Source organism: Panulirus ornatus, chromosome 13 (genome assembly GCF_036320965.1).
Source record: "Panulirus ornatus isolate Po-2019 chromosome 13, ASM3632096v1, whole genome shotgun sequence".
In the NCBI taxonomy this organism is placed as follows: Eukaryota; Metazoa; Arthropoda; class Malacostraca; order Decapoda; family Palinuridae; genus Panulirus; species Panulirus ornatus.
Genome location: NC_092236.1, coordinates 43,212,874 through 43,235,686, shown reverse-complemented (window position 1 = coordinate 43,235,686; position 22,813 = coordinate 43,212,874). Strand labels below are relative to the sequence as shown.

The window sequence follows — 22,813 nt, the reverse complement described above, 5'->3', positions numbered from 1 at the left end:
AACGAGCTTTTATAGAAAAATGGAGCCAAAAATGATAATGAGATTTCTCCACATGAAATCAAAGTGCTATTATCGCTCTCTTCTTCAAGGACTTAGACACCGGAGAGATTGAATGGCCGACGATGGTGAGCAATTCCAAAACGAAATAGATTCTGTGATATAACTTTTGCGTTCTGTTCTCTACCAGTGCGCGTTGACGAGCGAAATAGCCAGAACAGCCATGTACAACTTCATTTTGCATACGGGTAGTGGTACGTACGAAAACAAGTATGTAAACGAGTATGTACGAAAACAAAATAATTTCAAATCCAAATCTAGATTCGTATCTTTTGAATATCGATGATCGATCATGATTAAAGGAAAATTAGGTTGAATTGATTTCTTGATTCCCTCACAAGCGCAAAATAATGATGTTGTAGTAATTGGTTTATCGTTGTCTACGTGACCAAAGGTTTTCTTCAGGGAGATCATTAGATCTTCTTGTTGTGACAGTCAACTCTCCCTTTCTTATCCTTTTCTTTCATAACCATGTAACACCTGCTAAATGGCAGCTCATCTTTTTTAACTTTTCAAAGCTGATTTCTTACTATAAGCTTAGTGCAAATACTTATTAAAATGAGGATCATCATTTCAAATATCAAATAATTGTCAATATCATTTCAGTGATGTAAGTCGAGGACCATGACACGAAGATATTTAGAAGTACCAGCCATACCTGAACGACAAACGTAACATTGATCATTTCAAATTCCAGCGAACCCAGTGTTAGCTGTACATATCATTGCTAACTGTAACCTCAGCTGGAGTCCTGTGACACCGGAAGGTATGCTAAACGCGTGTCTCACACTGACCTGAGGTGAAATAGTAGTGTCTGACTGTGCGTCTATCTACCACCCTGTGTTCTTCCCGAGCTCTGTTGCATGCATGTAGATGTGTTCCTTTTCATATGTTCATAATCACTCAAAAGCCTTCAGTCGTGTACTAGTTTCTTCAGCCTTGATCGTTTGGAGTGTCAGGCTTCCATGTTGTTGCTGCTGTTATAATGATATTGCCGCTATGTTGCACTGCTGCTATGCTCTCATACTGTTATGTTGCACTGCTGCTATGCTCTCATATTGTTATGTTGTACTGTGGTATGATTTCATATTATGCTGCACTGCTGCTATGCTCTCATATCTTTATGTTGCACTGTTGCCATGCTCTCATATTGCTATGTTGTGTACTGCTGCTATGCTACAATGGTAGTACGGTGCATCGCTGTGATGCTACTATACTGTAATGCAGACAATGTATGATAAGATACGGGTTGTTTTAGGTACGGAACCGGTTCTTCTTGGTATAATGCGTTTGGTTGTTCTAGGTATGGCGCCGGTTGCTCTAGGTAGGTGTCTGTTGCTCCAGGTACGGTGACTTTTGTTGTTGGTACGTTGCCGGCTGCTCTAAGTACGAAACTGGCACGTGACTTTACTCACAGACAGAAAGTCAAAATCAAGTCCATTATCATACAAGGAACTTTGTCACTCCTTAACATCTGTCAGTTCTACTTTCCTGTTATTTGTCGCGAAGGAAGACTTCTTTATATCGGAATTCTCACTTTACCATTACTATAATGGTAAAGCTTTATACCGTATCCGGGAGAAACAAGCGTCAAAATATGGTTTACAATAACAAGGGCAATCCTCATGTTGACAACCAGACCTAATGAAGGCATATTAACGGGTACGACTTGGGCCGTTACCCATCCGACGCCACATCTGTCCGTCCCTCCTGCTCTTACTCACACTTCCATTATTGTTTACAACCTTCGACAGTTGAGTCTTTAGCACAACCACTTGGAAGTTTGACTTATGAGAAGTTGTTTGATTTTCAAATGATTCTGTAGTGGTCTTCCAACTATCATAATGTATGTTGACGCGATATTGTATTAAATGTTTTGTAAATAACTTTAGGTTCATAAGCCCAGGTTCGTTTAAATGGACCTTTGATCATACTGAGGCTTACTTCGAAGCATACGTCTCTTAGCCTCTCTATGCAAATTCACATGATTTGCTCCCTCATGCTGGTTAAGAATGACTTGGTGGTACGAACAGTGCGCCATCTGCATCATCTATACTGATAGGTTCTGTGGGATGCTAACATACAGGAGGTGGGAACTATCGAATCAATTATTTTCGTGAGAAAATCAAAGAAAAAGTAAAATCTATTAAATTTCATGGAAGCTGTAGGAGGACTAACCCAACTATTGCGTCGGCTGTGGTCTGCTAAGTAGAGGTCAAGGGGCAACAGGCGACGCCTGATGTTTGCAGGTCCGGAGACCTTGTGGACGGCCCTCAATGAACGAGGCGTTCGAAGTTTATCTTACAGAATGTTTCTGTGTTTCTACCGTCACGGAGATAATGGACTGACTAGTAAGCAGCAGCAGGTGTTTCTGAATCCACCTGAAACAAGGATGATACGATCATCCTCTGAGAAGATTGCTTATTCACAGCACGCGAATAAGTTTGCACCTGCCAACAAAACATTTATTTCTCTGGATAAGTTGACAGGCGACGGATAGATGTAAATCCTCTTCACATCACTACCTCCCAGACAGACAACTGTGGAATCCAACATGTCTGTAATGCATCTGTAAATGATATTACAAAAAAGATGTTCATGAAGGTAATTCGTTCCACTAATATGACTTGTCTCTTGAAGACCCATTTACGTCAGAGGCACATTTACGGGTTTTCTTATTCCTTGACTCCTTGAAGTTTAAGGTGCCGCCAGAGGCCTATGTGATTCATGTTAAAATATCTTTTATTGTGAATACGTAAATTTCAGGTTCATATCTCTTGAGGAAATGCATAGAAGCATCATCATTATCAATATTGTTGCGCACTGTAGCATCTAACGCAAGACAAACTACATAGAGACAGAGCTAATAAGATTCGAGCGCCCGTCGTGACAGTGGATCTCATGACATCAACCACTGTGAAACTTCTCGGCTGCTTTCATCTCATGCTTACAACTGAATTGTTAACCGTTAAGAAGTGGAAAAGTCAGCCGAAGTAACTCTTCACGGCGCTGTCGCTGGTGGAGCGGGAGGGACCTGGGAATAATCTAGGAAAGAAATGTACTCGTATGACGTCAGGGCAGCCGAGCGGCCAGGAGTTGCCAAGCGGCTAACGGAAGTTGCCCACAGTCGGCGGAGGCAAGTTGCTCCTCCGCCAAGTTGCTCAAGGACATTCCAGGGACTGAATGGTCCCGTCGTGTCGCCTCCTCACCAGACTAGCGTTAGTGTTGCCCCTCATAATGTTTCCAGTTTCCTTTACTGTTTATTTCCTGGTAGTTCGCACAAGCAGGCGGAGCCCACCACATCATTGCCTAGTCTGAGTAACATAAGTTTACTGGTTAACGGTCGGTCGTTACCTAGATAGGTGGTATGTGGATCTATTGGGGTGCTGCAGGCGTGGAGTGAGAGTGGCTGGTTCCACGTCGTCTGGCTGGAGGGTGTGGCGTCCCTGACGTGTTCATGAGCTGTAAGTCTCGGGTCACGCGATTGCTATGCGTGATGTGGTATCGTCATTCAGTGTGCATTTTGTTGTTACGACATACGCTCCAGTGTAATACTGATCGAAACTTCTAATGATGGAGCGTATAACTGTGTGATTGCTTTCTGCCCTTGAATCAAATTATATCCGTGTGTGTACATGGCTTTATACCTGTATATGCTCATGTGTATTTGAAGACGATCTAACCTGGATAAATGACTTTGTTTCTGAATCCGAGGTTTGCGTAAACATCCCTCCGGATGTTCACATTTTCGTGGGCGTCTAAATCCATGTAGACGCGCATGGATGACCACGTTTGTGCCGATGTCCGCTTTCTCGTGGACGTCCGTGTTCGTGTTGATGTCCACATCTTCGCTCATGTCTTCTTTCGTGCTCCTTCGTTGACAAGCTAAAATTTACATCATAATGGAAGGCCATGATAAATACGAAACCCTTGGTGAGATCAGTGTCTGAACTTCCACAAGTACAGCTTACTAGTATATGAAACAGAAGAGAAAGAAAATCCTAAATTTTCTCGCAGATTCGAAAGAGCAGCTAATCCGGTTAAGGAATTTAGAGGGAAGAAATGTAGATGATATAAAGATAAGAGAGGAACTAAATAACAAGTTGAGTAATGTTTTTACAGTGGAAGACACTATATCCCAACAATAGTGAGATGGGATAAGGAGGAAGTTTTAGAAAATGTTGAGATCTAGAAATGACATTAACAGAATACTGAAGCATTTTGTCTCATACAATGCTCACGGTACTAATGAAATTTCACCATATGTGCTGAAGGTGCGTGCAGATGCAGTAAGCTTACCTCTTGAAATACTTTTCAAAATGTCGCTGGAGAAACGCAAAGTATCAAGGGAGTGGAAAAGGGCAAATTTCATATTAAGAAGGAAACCTCGAAGAGGCGCCCAGCTACAGACGTGTCTCGTTGGACAGTCGTCTGAAAGGTTCTGGAAAAGACACTCAGGAAGCAAATGGATGGCTTTCTGCAGAGGAGAAATAACCTAATTGTTTTAGAGAAAATGAAAAGGCTGAGTGGATTGATTGTATCTGTACTGCCGAAAGCATTTGACACTATCGCATGGGAAGCTGATAGAGAGTTGGATCACCAATCAGGAATAAGGAGAATACCCCCTCGATGGATGGATAGATTATCTAATAGAAGGGAGCAAAGGAACAATTACTCATTTTGATCCATGTGAATGCCTTGCCAGAAGGTATGGATCCGTACCTGTAAATGTATGAAGATGTTGCGAATGTCATAAGGGAAGTGAAAAGCATCAACTTGCAAATGGACCTTGACAGACTTTAAAGCTGTTCTGATGCACAATTGATAAAGTTCAAAACAACGATTAAGTGTAAAGTAGTGAGGTGGTGTCACAACAAAAGGAAACCTCGATATGATTATCATCTAAGAGAAAACAAATTGCTACAATCTGTATGTGGGAAGGACTTGGGAGTCGACATCGTCCCTAACCTGACGTCAGAGTCCCACCTTAAGAGACTAGGTAAGGAGACTAACTATCTAGTTGCAAACATTAGAACCGCTTCAAATTCATGGATAAGGAAATATTCAGCAAGTTATTCACATCTTCTATAAGGCCAAAACTAGAAAATGCTTCTCATGTTTGATCAATGCACCTAAAGAAGCACAAAAAGTGAATAGAGAAGGTCCAGAGGAGAGCGACTAAGATGGTACCAGAATTCAGATGGATGCGTTACAGGAAAAGCTTAATGGCCTTAAAGTTGGCAACATTAGAAGGGTGAAGGGGTGATCTAATCAGTGACTAAGTTTTTGGACTTGCTGACATAAATAGTTAATGGATAGATGTCGGGACAAAATAACTAGAGAAAATAGCATGATGTTAAGCAAGATGCTTGTCAAAAAACACGTGAAAATGTACTGATATAGTATGTGTGGTGAATGAATGGAATGAAGTGACAATACATTGTCAATGTAGACAGCATGCAGATAATTAAGAAGCTGTACGATAGTAGAGAATATTCGAGAGATGGAGTCCCGTGAGCGTAGAACTCCGTCTCCATAGAGTACAAACAAGTGATTACAAATGGGTACTGCACACACACACACACACACACACACACACACACACACACACACACACACACAGTGCTCGCGCGCGCACTTTGATGAAGAGGATATGGAGCAAGAACAAATGCTGGCTCTCATGAACAGAAGAAACTGAGTATTGACTGATGCAACGGAGAAGAGATCTGGGGACATCGAAACAGAATACATAGGAAGTTAAGTGAAGCCTGGAGAGAGAGAGAGAGAGAGAGAGAGAGAGAGAGAGAGAGAGAGAGAGAGAGAGAGAGAGAGAGAGAGAGAGAGAGAGAGAGAGCAATGTTATTTAGTAGAGACAGGGCAATCAGGGAAGTATGAGATTTCTTGGGTGAAACGTTTTCACGATAAGTGTATGATGACAAAATGAAAATGTTTGATAGAGCCAGAGACAGAGGCTGGCGAACCAAGATCAAAGGAGACGGTAGAGAGGTGGGTTGACCATCAATAGGCAGGAGGAATACTTAAACTGGTGATCATTTTTAAACAGAGACCATATTACAGATATAGGGGAGACGGTAGAGAAAGACGAAAAATGCTCATACAAAAAAAAGCTAGACGCTGTAGACATGTTTTGTGTAATTCTGAGATAAAAGAAAAAGATTAGAAAATACGGTTGAGACATAAAAGAACGACCGGTAATGATTACTCTCTGTATGGAATTGTGTCACCAGGAGGTACAACAGCAGGCTACGAAACGTGCAAGCAAAGCGGAAGTGGCAGGGTGCTCATCATTGCGGAGGGAGGGAAAAGTAAACAAACACAGTTTCGAAAGTTATAAAGAATGATACGTTCTGTGGTGGTGGTCGTCACTGTGGGATCGGTCGCATTTTAGCTTGAAGTCGTCATACAGATAACGAACTTGGCATTTGACGATAACATTACAAGTATCTCGATAATTCATTTCGCCTTGGAGATGAACTGTGAAATAACTTACCGAATATACCCTACGTGATCATGCTCAACCCACTAACAATATGAATAATAAATGAAAAAATAACTACTCATTATCTGGCCAGCCGACGACTTGTTATTCATACCCATTCTATCGGATTAGTAAACTTGCCTTATGCAATACTAACTAATAATCTTTTATTAAAGCCCATATAGTATTAAATCCATCAGACAAGCTCGATAATATCACGTTTCTTCACACACAGCGACAAACATCATCATGCTCCAGTTATTGCGTAAAGATAACAAGGACTACAGGTTATATTTTTACATGAATGACAGGATGCCGTAACTTGCCATTACTCTCTCCAGACCAAACCACCATCACAATATGGTATCTACATTCCCATGATAAATATTACTTACTCACCACAACTTATGGGTGTACCTGTGCGACGCTGCCCTGTCGTTTCCCCTGAAATCACATCTCACTATGTACACAGCCACCCTTGTAGCCAACGCCATACTTTTATTACAGGCTGTAAATTGTGAAACATCACAAAGAACAGGTGGCGCGCCTAAAAATTATATTCCTTCTTCATATTCATTATACTCAAAGTTGACAACCTCCTGGTAATCGTACTGTGAAGAAAATGGTTAAATAACTATTCAGATGAGTCCATGACCTACTACATAGGTCATAAAAGCTATACTTTACGACGAACCCAGCAGGCGTCACGGTCACCCTCGAGTAGGAGGCATTTGCTCCGGTGGATAGAGAGAAGGACGTGGCCTGTGAGCGCTAGCGTGCCTGTGTGCTGGTTAAGGAAGGGGGGAGTTGCATCATTATGGAATAATTCAGACCTGTAGCATCAGCTGCCAATAACGCCCTAATTTGCCGTTTGCTTCACTCATTATTTATCAGTCCAGCTGATTTCTATGTTTGCTTCATGAAATAATGCGTTGTATATGGGTGTCACCCTGCTATCAGCGTGCTCTTCTCTCACTCCTCCACTCTTCCCTCATACCTTGTCACCCCCTCATCCGCCAGCCCCAGTAGTCGTCTCCCTGCTCCCCCACCTCAGGTCACTGATGAAAGTTTCGGAGAAGCGAGTCATTACTCCCTGGGTTCACACCACACGTAAAGAGAGGATTAAGAGTTCTCACTGTCCCGGTTAGAAGTGGAGGCGGCTCTACATCTACAGTCAGGGTGGGAGATGTATGAAAATGTGTATGGAGCAAATACTATAGTTTACACATCATGCCCCTGACAGAATATCTAATAATGATAGTTACAGTAGTAAAGTAGTTTGTGTGTGTGTGTGTTTATACATATAACTGAAAATGAATAGAACATATTTACAAGGATAAAAGGGGCAAGGGTTCTGAGAGCGTTGAAGAATGTGTGGAAGGCGAGAACGTTATCTCTGAAAGCAAAAATGGGTATGTTTAAAGGAATAGCAGTTCCAACAACGTTATATGGTTGCTAAGGATGGACTTTAGATAGGGTTGTGCGGAGGAGGGTGGATGTGTTGGAAACGAGATATTTGAGGACAATATGTGGTGTTGGGTGGTTTGATCAAGTAATGATAGGGTGAGAGATGTGTGGTAATGAAAAGAGTGTGGTTGAGAGAGCAGAAGAGGGTGTATTGAAATGATTTGGTCACATGGAGAGAATGAGTGAGGAAAGATTGACAAAGAGGATATATGTATCAGAGGTGGAGGGAACGAGAAGTGGGAGACCAAATTGGAGATGGAAGGATGGAGTGAAAAAGATTTTGAGCGATCTGGGTCTGAACATACAGGAGGATGAAAGGCGTGCAAAGAATAGAATGAATTGGAACGATGTGGTATACCGGGGTCGACGTTCTGTCAGTGGATTGAACCAGGGCATGTGAAGTGTCTGGGGTAAACCATGGAAAGTTTTGTGGGGCCTGAACGTGGAAAGAGAGCTGTGGTTTCGTTGCATTATACATGACAGCTAGAGACTGAATGTGAACGAATATGGCCTTTGTTGTCTTTTCCTAGCGCTACCTCGCGCGGGGAAGGGGGTGCCATTTTATGTGTGGCGAGGTGGCGACGAAATAGATGAAGGCAGCAAGTATGAATATGTACATGTGTATATATATGTATATGTCTGTGTATGTATACGTTGAAATGTATAGGTGTGTATATGTGCATGTGTGGGCGTTTATGTATATACTTGTGTGTGTGTGTGTGTGTGTGTGGGGGGGGGGGGGGGTTAGGCCATTCTTTCGTCTGTTTCCTTGCGCTACCACGCTAACGCGGGAGACAGCGAAAAGTATAATAAAGAAGAATGAGTAAAAGAAGAGGCAACACAAGTGTAAAACTGCCTTCTCGTAACACAAAAAATAGTATACACACACACACACACACACACACACACACACACACACATTTAAAGATTCATCAAGAAAATATAAAGAAAGTCCACAGGAAGCAAAAATGTAAAGAAGGTCCACAGGAAGCAAAAATGTAAAGAAGGTCCACAGGAAGCAAAAATATAAAGAAGGTCCACAGGAAGCAAAAATATAAAGAAGGTCCACAGGAAGCAAAAATATAAAGAAGGTCCACAGGAAGCAAAAATATAAAGAAGGTCCACAGGAAGCAAAAATATAAAGAAGGTCCACAGGAAGCAAAAAAGACGGAACCAAATTAAGAGATCTGATTCACCGCAGAAGACTCGAGGCTCAGACTTTGCCCACCACGGAAGAGACAACCGAAAGGAGTGACTTAATTATCAACGAAGATATTCTTCAAAGCAATGCAGTAAAACCAATGTTGCTATCACCCACACCAGTACCAGCACTACCAGTACCAACACCACCACCACCAATACCAGCCCCACCAGCACCAGTACCAGCACCACTAGTACTAGTACCAGCACCACCAGTACCAGCACCACCAGCAACAGCACCCCCAGTACCAACACCAGCACCATCAGTACCAGCGCCACCCACACCAGTACCAGCACTACCAGTACCAACACCAGCACCACCAGTACCATCCCCACCAGTGCAACCAGTACCAGCACCACCAGTGCCAGCACCACCAGTACCAGCACCACCACTACCAGCACCCCCAGTACCAGCACCCCCAGTACCAGCCATAGTACCACCAGTACTATCAGTACCAACACCACCGGTAACAGCACCCCCCAGTACCAGCCCTAGTACCACCAGCACCAGTGTCACCAGTACCAGCACCACCAGTACCAACACCAGCACCACCAGTACCAGTACCAGCACCACCAACACCAGTACCAGCACCACCAACACCAGTACCAGCGCCACCCACACCAGTACCAGCACCACCAGTATCAGCAGCAGCAAAACCAGTACCAGCAGCACCACCACCAGTACCAGTACCAGCACCACCAGTGCCAGTAACACCAGTAACAGCACCCCCAGTACCAGCCCTAGTACCACCAACACCACCAGTACCAGTGCCACCAGTACCAGCACCACCAGTACCAACATCAGCACCACCAATACTGCACCACTAGTACTAGCACCACCAACACCAGTACTAGTGCCAGCACCACCAAAATCTGTAACAGCACCACCAACACCAGTCCCAACAACAACAACAACACCATTACCAGCATCACCAACAACATTACCAGCACCACCAGTACCAGCATCACCAACAACATTACCAGCACCACCAGTACCAGCATCACCAACAACATTACCAGCACCACCAGTACCAGCATCACCAACAACATTACCAGCACCACCAGTACCAGCATCACCAACAACATTACCAGCACCACCAGTACCAGCATCACCAACAACATTACCAGCACCACCAGTACCAGCATCACCAACACCAGTACCAGCATCACCAGTACCAGCATCACCAACAACATTACCAGCACCACCAGTACCAGCATCACAACATCAGTACCAGCATCACCAACACCAGCACCACCAACACCAGTACCAGCATCACCAACACCACCAACAACATTACCAGCACCACCAGTACAAGCATCAGCAACACCAACACCAGTACCAGTACCACCAACACCAGTACCAGTACCACCAACACCAGTAACAGTACCACCAACACCAGTAACAGTACCACCAACACCAGTAACAGTACCACCAACACCATTATCAGCACCACCAACACCAGTACCACCAACACCATTATCAGCACCACCAGTACAAGCATCAGCAACACCAACACCAGTACCAGTACCACCAACACCAGTACCAGTACCACCAACACCAGTACCAGTACCACCAACACCAGTCATGTAACTACTAGCGCCACCATTACCAGTAGCACCACCTACCACTACTTCCCCCCAAATTTCTGGTGAATAACGTGTCATGAAACCTGTGTGTCAGGACGACAGTAAGCGAGGCAGGAGGAAGTGACCAGTGTTTCCCAGGTGGAGGTGAGGGCGGCAGCCATTGACGTGTGAGCTATGATAAATACATCCTGGTGAGGAGGGAGGAACCTGATGCACGGTTGTGGAGGCTGCTCTTGATTTTCTCATCTGATCATCGAAGGATCGTATCGATAGACGTTCACTAATCGCTGGGTTTAGCGTTCGAGTGCCTTGGTGCAATACTATAGTTACGAATTAATTGGAAACAAAACGATCACTAACGCTGGCAAGTAAGTTTTCTAAACGTGATTTCATGTTGGGGAAGAATGAGGACGGGGAAAACCTACCGAGTTCACATACGTTTCTGCTCTCAGACTGTGGCATGAGAAAGTGACACGGTGAGCCCCGAGGTAGAGAGAGAGCCAATCGACCTCCATCTCCAGGTCCCCACTCACCCACCACCCACACACCCTCCCTCCTATCCCAACCTCGGGAAAATCCGGGAACTAGTGCTACGCTCCCGTGTAGAACACATCCCAGGACGCCCTCGTGCGGGACCACAATTCTTCGTGTCACGTGACCCACGCTCGCAAGCCAGGGAGCAGAACACGTCCGTCCTGTTGCCCACATACCAGGCCTTTTAATCGTCCAGGTGTATCCACGTGCACAACAAACATTGGGTGTTGCCGAACTCAGCCCGCGTGAGGTTAAACCGCGAGCGACATGTCAACAGTTTTGTCAAAGAACTTTTCGCTTCAAAGGAGTCCAACCTGTCCCTGCTACTGATTGCAGCGCAGTCTTGAAGCTACGGGGGCCCTTGGAGGCCCTGTGGTTGCATAAATATTTAAGAATGAAAATATCACGAATACTTTTATCATTTAATATTATCATTGTAATTATCATTAGTTATTATCGTTATTATGATAATGATAATAATAACGATATGCCTAATCTAAATGTATCAGCGCAATGAATGCTAATGAACACTACAGCTAACCCTGGCAGGCTACAACACACTACAGCAGGTGTACATGAGGAACTGGTGGGACTGACACCTGAGGAGGGTCATACCGACCACAAGGTGTAGTGACGAAAATGATACTTCACCGTCCAACCATGGGCCACAGAGAGAGTGCCCGGCCGGGAAACTCCTGGACTTCCCGGGGAAGTTGATGACGTAACGTCTTGTGTTCAACCCTGCTGAGTGGAGAGGCGGGTGTGGCTTAGCCAGGACTGCTGACGTGGGGATACGTCAGACGTGACCTTGGTGGTAGCTAGTGTTATGAGTGGGTTGTGGCATCTAGGGTCGTGTGTTGGAGTTGTCAGGAGTGTAGTTAAGACTTTAAGGAGTGCTTGGTGGTAGCTAGGGCTGTCAGAGGTGTGTTGTAGCTAGGGTCGTGAGGGGTGTGTTGTGGTAGCTCGAGTTGTCAGGGGTGTGTGTTGGTAACGGTGGTTAGAGACATCATGGGTTTGCGGTAGAAACAGTTGTCAAGGGTGTATGATGAAGCCAGAGTTGTCAGATGTGTATGGTGGAGACATAGTTGTTATTGTGTTCAGATGGTTGTCAGTGATGTGTGGCAAAGACAGAGTTGTCAGAGGTGGAACCACTGTAAACAAGAAAGTGTAGTGGAGCCAGAGTTCTGAACTGTGTGTGATGATACCAGCGTTATAAGAACTGTGTGCCAAAACTAGAGTTGTCAGGGGTTTGCGATGATGTCATAACTGTCTGGCTTGTTTGGTGATATGATAGATTTCAAACGTGTGTGGTTGTCATATAGTAGTGGTATTTGGTGAGATAAAAGGCGATGGATGTGTTGTTGGGTACAATTCTTATTCAGAACCTGTAGTAAGGTTAGAGTCATTACAGGTGTATGGTTGAGTTAGAGTTGTTCCGCGTGTTCCAAAATGAGTGGTAGGGTAGTCCAAGTTTGTGGTAAGCTTAAAGTTGTTACAACTGAGTGTCCGAGATGTATGTTAAGGTCAATCAGAAGCGTGAGGTGGCAGGGCCGTCCTACTCGTATGATTGGTTAGCTATCACGTATTTCCTGTGATGAGAGTCTTTTCAGACGTTCATAATGGATTGCTAGTCGAGAAGCGAGACTGGACTAAACTGAATTCCCTGATTTTTCTGTCTTGTTTATAACTCTGGCTGTACACACATGCCAAGGTTCAATTTTAGAATAATCGTTATTTTGGTTTCATAGTAAGGGACAGCGAGCCACATATTGAATAATCGTTATTTTGGTTTCATAGTAAGGGACAGCGAGCCACATTTGTTATTTGGGATGAGAGCTTGTTGGTAAACTCTGTCGGCTCTGATGGTCCTAGAATATGATATATGTGGCTGACACCGGATGCTGCTGGCATCCTGCCTACTCTGTTCTTGACGTAAGAAGACAGCTTGTTTATATGATCTTTGTTTTACTTTCTTCTGTTGTCACAAAGCAAAAAAAAAAACTTTACTTGCGTTCATGATGGTAGGACGATTGAGTAACTACTTACTGCACAGCAAAGTGTAACAGTAACAGCTTCTCGAAGAGAGTAAACATTTCATTCCTTCAACCAAGGATAGATTTGTTTCTTCTGCTGCTGATGTTTATATAAAGGAATCATATCTACCTGAGGTTCATTGGCGTCTGGCGGTAGTCCCTGCGTCTGGAGTAAAAAACAAAATGAATGTTTTTGAAATTTACATCACACTTAAAATCATCTCGGCAAGATTAGAATAGTTTTGACTCACACGGCCAGTTTTTACAGTGTCTCTTGTTCGTGCCTGAGGCAATAAGAGTCGATGAATTCCTCTCTTCATGTGAAAATATAAGTATAATAAAATCATGTGTTAAATCTGCAGTCGTTTTATAACTTATGAACTGAAGACATTCCTTGGTCATATCCTGGCCAATGTTGGCAAAAAGATCTTAGTATTATTAGTAAATCAACAGACATACATAGGTGTTCACCCTTGGCCGATGATCAGTTTGTTGGTCTAGTGTTATTCTGCCATCAAGTGGTATTTGACCTCAGCCAGTACTGACGGAGGCTTTGGAAGTGAATACATCTTCTATCACATCCCAGCGATGGAGGGGACAAACGGAGCATTTGAAATCTGAGCGTGAGAGGTTCTCAGCGGCATGCAGGGAGACGTTTAAGTCCTCATATACTTTCACTCTCATTTCCTAAGTGGCCGACATGGCATGTGCATAAGTATTCCCGAGTCACAACCATCTCGGAAACAGAAGAATACAGTAGGGATTATTTTGAGTTTCTCATCTGTCTGTAGACCCGACTCTAAGGCTGGCAGTGCTGGCTGTGCGAGAAGGCAGACTAACAGTACGGACGATGACCGTACATCCTCGCTAGAGATGTAAAGGAGAAATATCAGCGTGTAGCTGGTCTGTACACACACTAAACAAGGGTAGCCGCTGCCCGGGGAGTACTGCGGTCCAGCTCACAGGGTTGGTCAAGAGCACACAGTCCACGAGAGCAGTGGTCGACATATATTTCTAGAGCAGAGAGAGAGAGAGAGAGAGAGAGAGAGAGGAGAGAGAGAGAGAGAGAGAGAAATACATCATGACAGACAGAAAGATATGGTTGAAGAGATGTGGCGCGTTAAGGACTGTTAGAACCTGGGGTCAGAATATGTTCTTGTTCCTTCCTCCTTAGTAGATCATAAGGTAATGTAATGAAATTGTGTATATAATATTGTGTATGTATTACATCATATGAAAGCATATGCCACCTTACAAAGAATACATTATATTTTACTGATTATATAAAACTTTTAAGAGAAACGTCATGAAAAAAAATAAATTCTCTCCATCAGACCTTTGGAAATTGGCGAGTCTGTCATTATCATCAAATAGGCAACTCAAGATTCCGCCAGGATTGGTAATCTTATGACAAATGATAACTCAGGAAAGTCGGATCTCGTTTCTAAGGCGCCCCAAACTACCGAGTCCTTGAGTATATTCAAGGAAGGTCGGGTCTTCTCATATCTAGGGGACAACAAGCAATGTAGAGGGACGTGAGATTATTAAAGGAAAATCAGAATCTATCGCTCTCCCTAAACCACATAACCGTGAGGCCTGCCCTTAATCCCTCCTCCTTAATACGTCACTGGCTGTTGATTTGTTAAGGTGGAAGGCTTTTGTTTGCACTCTGGCTAGCTGGGAGGTGGAAGAATAGCCAGCCATGATATGTGAGCAGTATTCCATGCTGGGGTCAATGTAGTGTCAATGTAGGGAATCGCCTCTCATAAGAAAAATAACTGCGTCACCTATAGAACACTCTCTTCAGGGAACAGAATTTGTGTTCATTCAGTGGGGATTCTAGGAGAGGGTGGAGGATATGGCTACGTTCAGCATACGAACGCGTCATATACATGTCCCGAATGTTCTCTGGTCGCATCTTTCTCAGCTTCTATGTGTTTCCTTATGTATTTATCTTTTAATGATCGATGTTATTTTCGTAACGAAAACATGCCTTCCCTTGTTGACAACGCCATTTTTCGTTCCCAAAAACAACGAAATTAGTTTTTGGTGACTCCTGGACTCGTGTATGGTTAAGTGGTTGTTATTCACTTTTATTCACAACGTTTTCCTTTCTTGAAATCATTCAGGGAGGAGAACTCGAATAACAGGACGATTCTTGGGTTTTCCACACAACTGAAAACTCCGTAGAGGAGAGACAGTCAGAGTGGAGTACATGTGAGAAGAGAGACTTAGTAATGGAGTGAGGTTGAAAAAAGTGAATTTAGTTGAAATAAGGTTCATGATGGGGTGAAATGGAATGGGATTTTAAGTAAGGAAACAGAGATGATTCCATGAACTCGTTTTTACATATTTCTCTAACTCATCAAAGTAGATGAATACATGAATAAATAGCACAACACGGTAGTAAACATTGACGCAAAAGCCACCAGCATCACAAGATGGTTTGACATCAACGCTGTGGAAGTAGTCAGTGTCCATCCCCACTATAATTAAAACCACTTTTTTTTTCTTAGCTGGATGTCAGCGATGACGTAAGCCCCGCCAGGAAGGCACACGAGGCCCCGTCCGGTGCTGTATGGTGGCTGTGGTCTGCTGACGTACGGGACACTAGTGAAGGCTGAGAGTATGAGGGCTACGGTGCTATGACTGATTTGATTTGTGCCGGTATCCCCGGGAAATTGGTTGTGCACCCCATGCTCATCCTGTGAGCGGTAGCGCAAAATGATTACAGGGGTCACAAATGTTCTTAGTCAGGTCCCAGTGGGTTAATATTACATACATTACATAGTTCATTAGGTAAGTTTTACCGACTAGATGCAAAAAGTGGATACAAACTAAAAATTTTATGTATCTTGTTATTAGAAATAAGGTGGTGTGATATTTCTTGCAGGGTTTGTTTATATCTGTTCTAAAAAAAAAAGCCCTTTTTTCACATTCTAAGACATAGTGTTCTTGTTTGTCCAAATCTTTGACCACAAACTTTGCAGTCCACATGATTAACATCTCCAGTTAGCCCAAAGCGCCAATAGTACTTATAGCCTAGCCTTAGTCTAGCAATCACAACTGCCCCACGACAACCTGCTGAACCTGGTCATTGAGTGCAGAACATACAAGGCAGACGAAGCACTTTATATCGTCTGGAAATCTAAATTTGAAAAGAGGAAACTCGAACGGCCATTGGTTGCAGAATTATGATATTTTCTCGGCCAGTGATAGATGATATACACAGTAGATCATCAACAACACTTTGATATCAATAAACGTTAGAGGAAGAAATAGATGCAAGTCGCGTCATTCATTAACTGCCCAAAGAACCAGACTTGTAACGTGCGACGCCATCAACAATAACAACCAAGATATCCTCCCTATGGTACAGCCGCTGACTGAAGTCTTGAAGGTCCATTGGCGGACTCACGGCTCTCGTATTCGAATCCTGATCGTATCGGAACCGCTCTGAATCTCAAGCCTATATAATTCATAGTGAGTGAACCTCGGCGCTTCGATCTGTTAACAGAGCTGAACTGGTGAGGGTGGAGGTGATGGCCGAGGGTGGAGGTGATGGCTACGGACTTACCAGTGATGATTCTTGAGAGATTTAATCACATTGTCAGAATTTCCACACTTGGTTGGTGGTTAACACTAATTCATTTCACGATTTAGAGTTGTTACCAGCCTATTCAATTTCCTGATTGTGTTGTTATAATCGACAGTGGCCGCTACCTGGACACGAAACCTGGCATCCCTCTCCTTGTGAGTGTCACATAATAAACTAGTTGTTGAGGGTTAGATAAAGAACAGAGAAACTCAGCAACTTGAGCTAGATTTTTTTTATTATTTTTGTGCACATTTGTCATGGGTAATAGACTTTACGTTTCCACTACACAGCAACACAGAGCCGGGTAGCTGAATAATGCTTTACCTTTTAAAAATCTCTGAAAATAGTAGACATTGGAGATTGGAGTATTATACCTAATAGACAAGTGTTAGGAGGATTCGCCACACTATTTCCAGGAATTTTACATGAAGAAAAAGAGACTGGTGGTGTTGTGTGATTAGGATAACCACACAGGACGAACAGGAACATTAGTATTTAGCGGCAACCTCCACTCCCCGCCATGTCACACTCTAGCAAACACACACACACACACACACACACACACACTCACTCAAGGACGGAGCTGTGCACAGAAAGTTCAAGTTGAGGACAGCCGAATTTCCTATCTACTGAATATTACGTGACTTCAGTAATCCGGAAACAGACGAGTTTAACAACAATAGCACACATCTACAACTATCAGTATTTCTGAAACTTTAGATGAAGCTTAGAGTTTATACTTGGCTTAATAAGTCTCACCTAAGAGGGATTCTCTCAGCAATATTGTCACCAATGAGGATTTGTATTAGCAATATTCTTGCCTACTAGGTTGTAGATGCATGTTAGATGAGAACTAGGAAGACTTTCTGTAGCCGGCATACCTCCGCCACGTGAGCGAGTCGTTACACTTCACCACACCGTTGCTTTATCTATCTTACCAGTCGTGATGGTAAAGTTTGATTTCAAGTTGCTTATTCTTATGTTGATCTTACATATGAATATATAGCCACTTTACAATTCGAAAAATGTATACTGCTGAAGCTCATATATTCCCATCCTTTGCCCAGTTTTCCTGTTGGTCACTTACTCCTCTCGTTGCTTACGTGCACTGCTCTTCCCCGACAGGACCCGGAGCACGTGCATCTCCCCACGTCCCACCAGACCTGGGACGGAAGCCCCGGGTATGACGAGAACATCGGCCGAGTCATCTGTCGCGGGATGGGCTTCACACACCTCGAGAGGTCCGTGACAGCCTGGCCCGTCCTCCATGCTAACTCTACCTCTCCTCTCTGTTAGCTGAGAGCTACCTGAGCCATTAGACACTGGTTCTGATGTAGCCACCAGGCGTTGGGTCTAAGAATAAAGCTACCATGTGCTAGGTCTCTCCAAGAAGTTATCAGACTTCATGTTATGGTGAAGCTACCAGACACTGGGTGTCATGTTAGGATATTACTACCAGACACTGGGTCTCATGTTAGGTTGAAGCTACCAGTCAGTGGGTCTCACGTTAGGGTGAAGCTACCAGTCACTGGGCCTCAGGGTGAAGCTATCAGTCACTGGGTCTCAGGATGAAGCTACCAGTCACTGGGTCTCATGTTAGGATGTTACTACCAGTGACTGGGTCTCATGTTAAGGTAAAGTTAAAGGCATTAGGTCTCATGTTGAAATGATGTTACCAGGCAATGATTCTCATGTTAGAATGAAGCTTCCAAGTACTGGGTCTCATGTTAGGATGAAGTGATTAAACACTGAATCTTTTGCTAATCCAGAGTCAAGTAAATACCATTTAACTGTCTTACAATATGATTGATACAGTGCACGGATACCTAAGGTTATCCAAACTCCTACGAATCCTTGATGAAGGCCCAGCTCACAAAAATCCTCCCTTCATAAAAGTTAAGAGCTAATTGCTGTTATCTGGATCTTATTGTGATATCAATAGACAAATTTAATCATTCTGTAGGAGGTGAACTGGAGACATCCAGGAATCATTTAGGGACCGAAAAATAAGTTGAGATTTATTGTCAGGGATCATCCCATATCAAAAATACTCAGAATATAGCGTAGAGTTATACAGGGTTCCTTAAACCACATGAAGCTAACTTCGAGTCATTAAGTGGTTCAGAGTTGCCTGAAACTGCTCAGGGTCATCTAACTTTAGTTATAATCTAAGAGTAAATTCAGTAACCCATATTGATGAAGTGATTGAGTAGCCTTGGCATTACCTAGACACCCAGTATCTGGGGCACAGTTGATTGAGAAAGTGCTTGATTCTAGTAATCAACCGCAGACAGCCTTATACATCGTCAGTGACGATTAATAACATCCGGAGGACCAGACGAAGAGACGGCTGACACAGAGGGAAACGTGACCGTGACGTCAAGGCATACCGGAAGGCGTATGAAACACGCCACACTTCTGGATAGTTTCTGAGACCTCTTACTCATCCATGGGGCTCGGGCAAGGGGCATTCGCCTCAAAATGTTTTATAACAGTCAAAACGTATTTTAACTCTATTAGCTGTGGGTGCGAGTGTTCAGTTTATGTTTTCTTGACTCTGGGTTTGTTAAGGCTCGTGCGGTGTCGAATGCGCTTTCTCTAGGTCTAATCTGTGAAGTAACGTCTACAGTATTAGGTTATACTATGGTGTGATGGCTAGGCTTGACCACACAGAGGACCGCTCGAGGGGAATACATAGTCACACTGGGATACCTGTCTGATGTGGCGATTATCAGGACGGTGAGGGATGGGGTGATTGTCAGATTAGTAAGGGATGGATGACTGTCAGGAGAGAGATGGATGAGGTGATTATCAGTTTAGTGAGGGATGGGATGATTGTCAAGCTAGTGAGTGATGAGGGGGATGCCAGGATGGTGAGGGATGGGATGATCGTCAGGTTAGTGAGGGATGTGGTGATAGAATAGTGAGAGATGGGGTGATGGTGAGGATGTAGTAATTGTCAAGACAGTGAAAGATGTGATGATTGTCATATTAATAAGGGATGTGATGGTTGTTAGAACAGAGAAGGATGTGGATATGATGATTGTCAGCATAATGCGGGGTGTGATGATTGTTAACACTGTGAGAGATATAATGACTACCAGGATTGTGGAACATATGGTAATTGTTAGAATACTGAGGGCTATTGCAACTGTTAGTGTGATTATGGGCATGGTGTCTGTTAGGATGGTGGGAAAGTGGAATTACTTATGGATGGTGGTGGATCATTTGCCTGATGGGAATAATACTGGTACAATGATTGCTGAGGGAGCGCTGGAGGAAATGACTCCCAGGGATGGCGTTGCGTATGACTGACAGGATAATGACGAACTTCTTGACTTTTAAGGATAACTATGGACATGATGGTTTGCTGGAGGCGATAATAGGCATCCCGTGGTGGTCAGAAGAGCAGCTGATAACCAAACAAGATAGTCAACGCAAAGTGTTGAATGGACAGACGCATAAGGACCAGTCCCTCCGCTTACATTCTCTCTGTGGTCGTCATTGGGGGACTTCCCCTTATTTCTTACTCAACCATGTTTTCCCCTTCAACATTTCCTTACCCAGATTCGATCATTGTTCCCCTCATATACTACTCATTTTTCCTTTCATGTGTTCTCATCAGTTCCCTCCTTCCCCAAGTAGCAATATTTCTGTTTAGGATCTTTTATTTCTATCCATATGCGTCATCTCTCGTACCAGTATGTCCTCTCTTCTTGCAAACACTCACTCCATTTGAATGTACCTTTCCCTTTCCAAATTCTTTCCACCCTCTTCAATCTTTCTCTTATTTTTTCCCTTTCTCTTTCCTATGATAACGGTTTTTCATCTCTAATCTTCTATGACTTTTGATATTTTCCCTCCAAAACCTCTCTCTTTAACCTTTCTCTCTTAAACATTGACCTTTTATCATTTTTACATTAACTATGAATAAAGCATTTTCCTTTCTTTGACCTTCCCTATTCTTAGCAATCCAATTCTTTAACAATCCTTTTCGAGCAGTTGTTCCTTCTCTCCCCTCTACCCATCAGGGTATACAAGGTGCCAGCAGACAAGGACATGGGGGGCAGCCGCTGGATGGTGGAGTGTCTCGGCTACGAGGCCCTTATCACTCACTGCATCACCTTCGATCCCGAGAAGAGCGACTGCCCCTTCCTCATGGGCCTGGAGTGTGGCAGGTGTTCACGGGTAAGTGAATGGCACTAGTTAGGGGCCAAGCACTCCTACTGACCTGTTTCTTCCTGGTAGATCTGAGTCATATGAAAGGCTACGGACCTCCTGTGGGTATTGAGTCAAGCTCTTCTGACAGTTCTAATACAGTCGATAGACCAGGTTTACCCCGATGGGCATAGTTCCCGTGCTGGGCTGGCTCCTGATGGGTCTGGTTCTATGATGAACCCAGTTTCTTTGATGAGTTTGCTTTCTCTTACAGTTCTGGTCCATCGAATACCTTCCAGTTTAACGAATGATTTTGTTTCCTCTTGTCCTTTTCTCTTCTTCTATGGTTTGCCACCTGGGTTCGTCACATGGGTCCTTTTCGTTCTATAAATGTTTTGGGTTGTGTTGCCCCTAAAGCAGCGCATCTATTGGCGAATTTGTTTCCAATGAAGTGTTTCTAGGTTGCTGGTTCTTCTGGTGTACTAGTTCCTGGAGTTTATTCCTGCTCCTTTGATGACAGCAGTTTCTCTGATGAGTCTGACTCCTTTGTGGTGGATTCGTTTACTCTGGTCATCCACAACAGCTCAGTTGAACTTTATTTTGAACATGGACCGAATTTGTTGAGAAGGCTTATGGGTCTTTTTCCGTGAAAGTTGCTATGTCTAATGAGTTTGGTACCTATGGTTGGGTACTAAGATGGCTCTAGTATCTCTGACAGTCTAGTTCCTCTAATGGGTTGTGTTTCCATGATGAGTATTTCTTATTTTCTGTGATATCATGCAATTCAAAAATGCTTACGGTCGTAGACAAAAGTCTTAAGACACGCATGTGGTCTCAGAGTGGCTTTAAGCCCCTAGGCAAAGCTGTGCAGACACTTCTATCGAAGCACAGGACTCGATACAGCCAAATTTCATCACGCATGTCGGAGGATTTTTGGTCACTACTTTACCATGAATTACATATTCTAGAACAGTATCATATGCTTCTCATTTGATAGATAAGTTCTTGTTTCTCCCCTGATTGCTGGTGGGCGGGCGTGCCTACTGGATCAGAAGGTGGATCTGAGTGAGGGGTCGACGCTGGTGGTGACAAGCCCGGAATACCCCGCTTACAGCGACGATGTCCTGTGTGTGTGGCGCCTACAGGCTCCCACCCTTGCCACCATCACTCTAAACTTTTCCGACTTCAGACTGCCTAACCTGAACAGCGAAGGTAGGTAGGTGGGTGAGGGTGATAATGGGTGGTAGTGAGGCGGGGATGGTCCTGAGCAATGGGGAAGAAATTGTTACGGGTGGTTAGGATGCTCTGGTTCTGAATGGAAGTGGGTGGTGAGAGGGTTGTACGGCAGTAATTAATGTGAGTGAGTTGTGAGGCACATCTGAATGGGGGAAGCAGTGATTTGGTTAAATTCAGTCGTACAAAACGCTATATCGACCTGTGATACTTCCTAATGTCAGTTCTAGAACACCATCATTCAACCATGTAATAACATAACATAACAACATAATGGGTATAACCATACTCTCCGCTCTATCTTGAAAACCAGACGAAATCAATGTCATAGCATGTGTTTCCTCATAGATAGTAGTGTTGTGTAGATGCCAATATCAATTCCCTTGTGAGCTCCTATCTCATACCTTCAGACATTTCCTTCGCCCTAGCATGGAGTACCAACATATC

The 22,813-nt window shown here is 43.8% G+C and overlaps 1 protein-coding gene across 2 annotated transcripts in view; it reads left to right on the top strand.

Moving 5' to 3' along the window:
* LOC139752821 (uncharacterized) overlaps positions 1-22,813 on the top strand; it is a 227,792-nt gene that overhangs the window by 91,292 nt on the left and 113,687 nt on the right. For both annotated transcript variants that reach the window (XM_071668765.1, XM_071668764.1), the window contains exons 3-5: positions 18,101-18,216; positions 21,007-21,163; positions 22,186-22,345. In XM_071668765.1, coding sequence (XP_071524866.1) covers positions 18,101-18,216; positions 21,007-21,163; positions 22,186-22,345 — 433 coding nt within the window. The remainder of the gene's footprint in view (positions 1-18,100; positions 18,217-21,006; positions 21,164-22,185; positions 22,346-22,813) is intronic.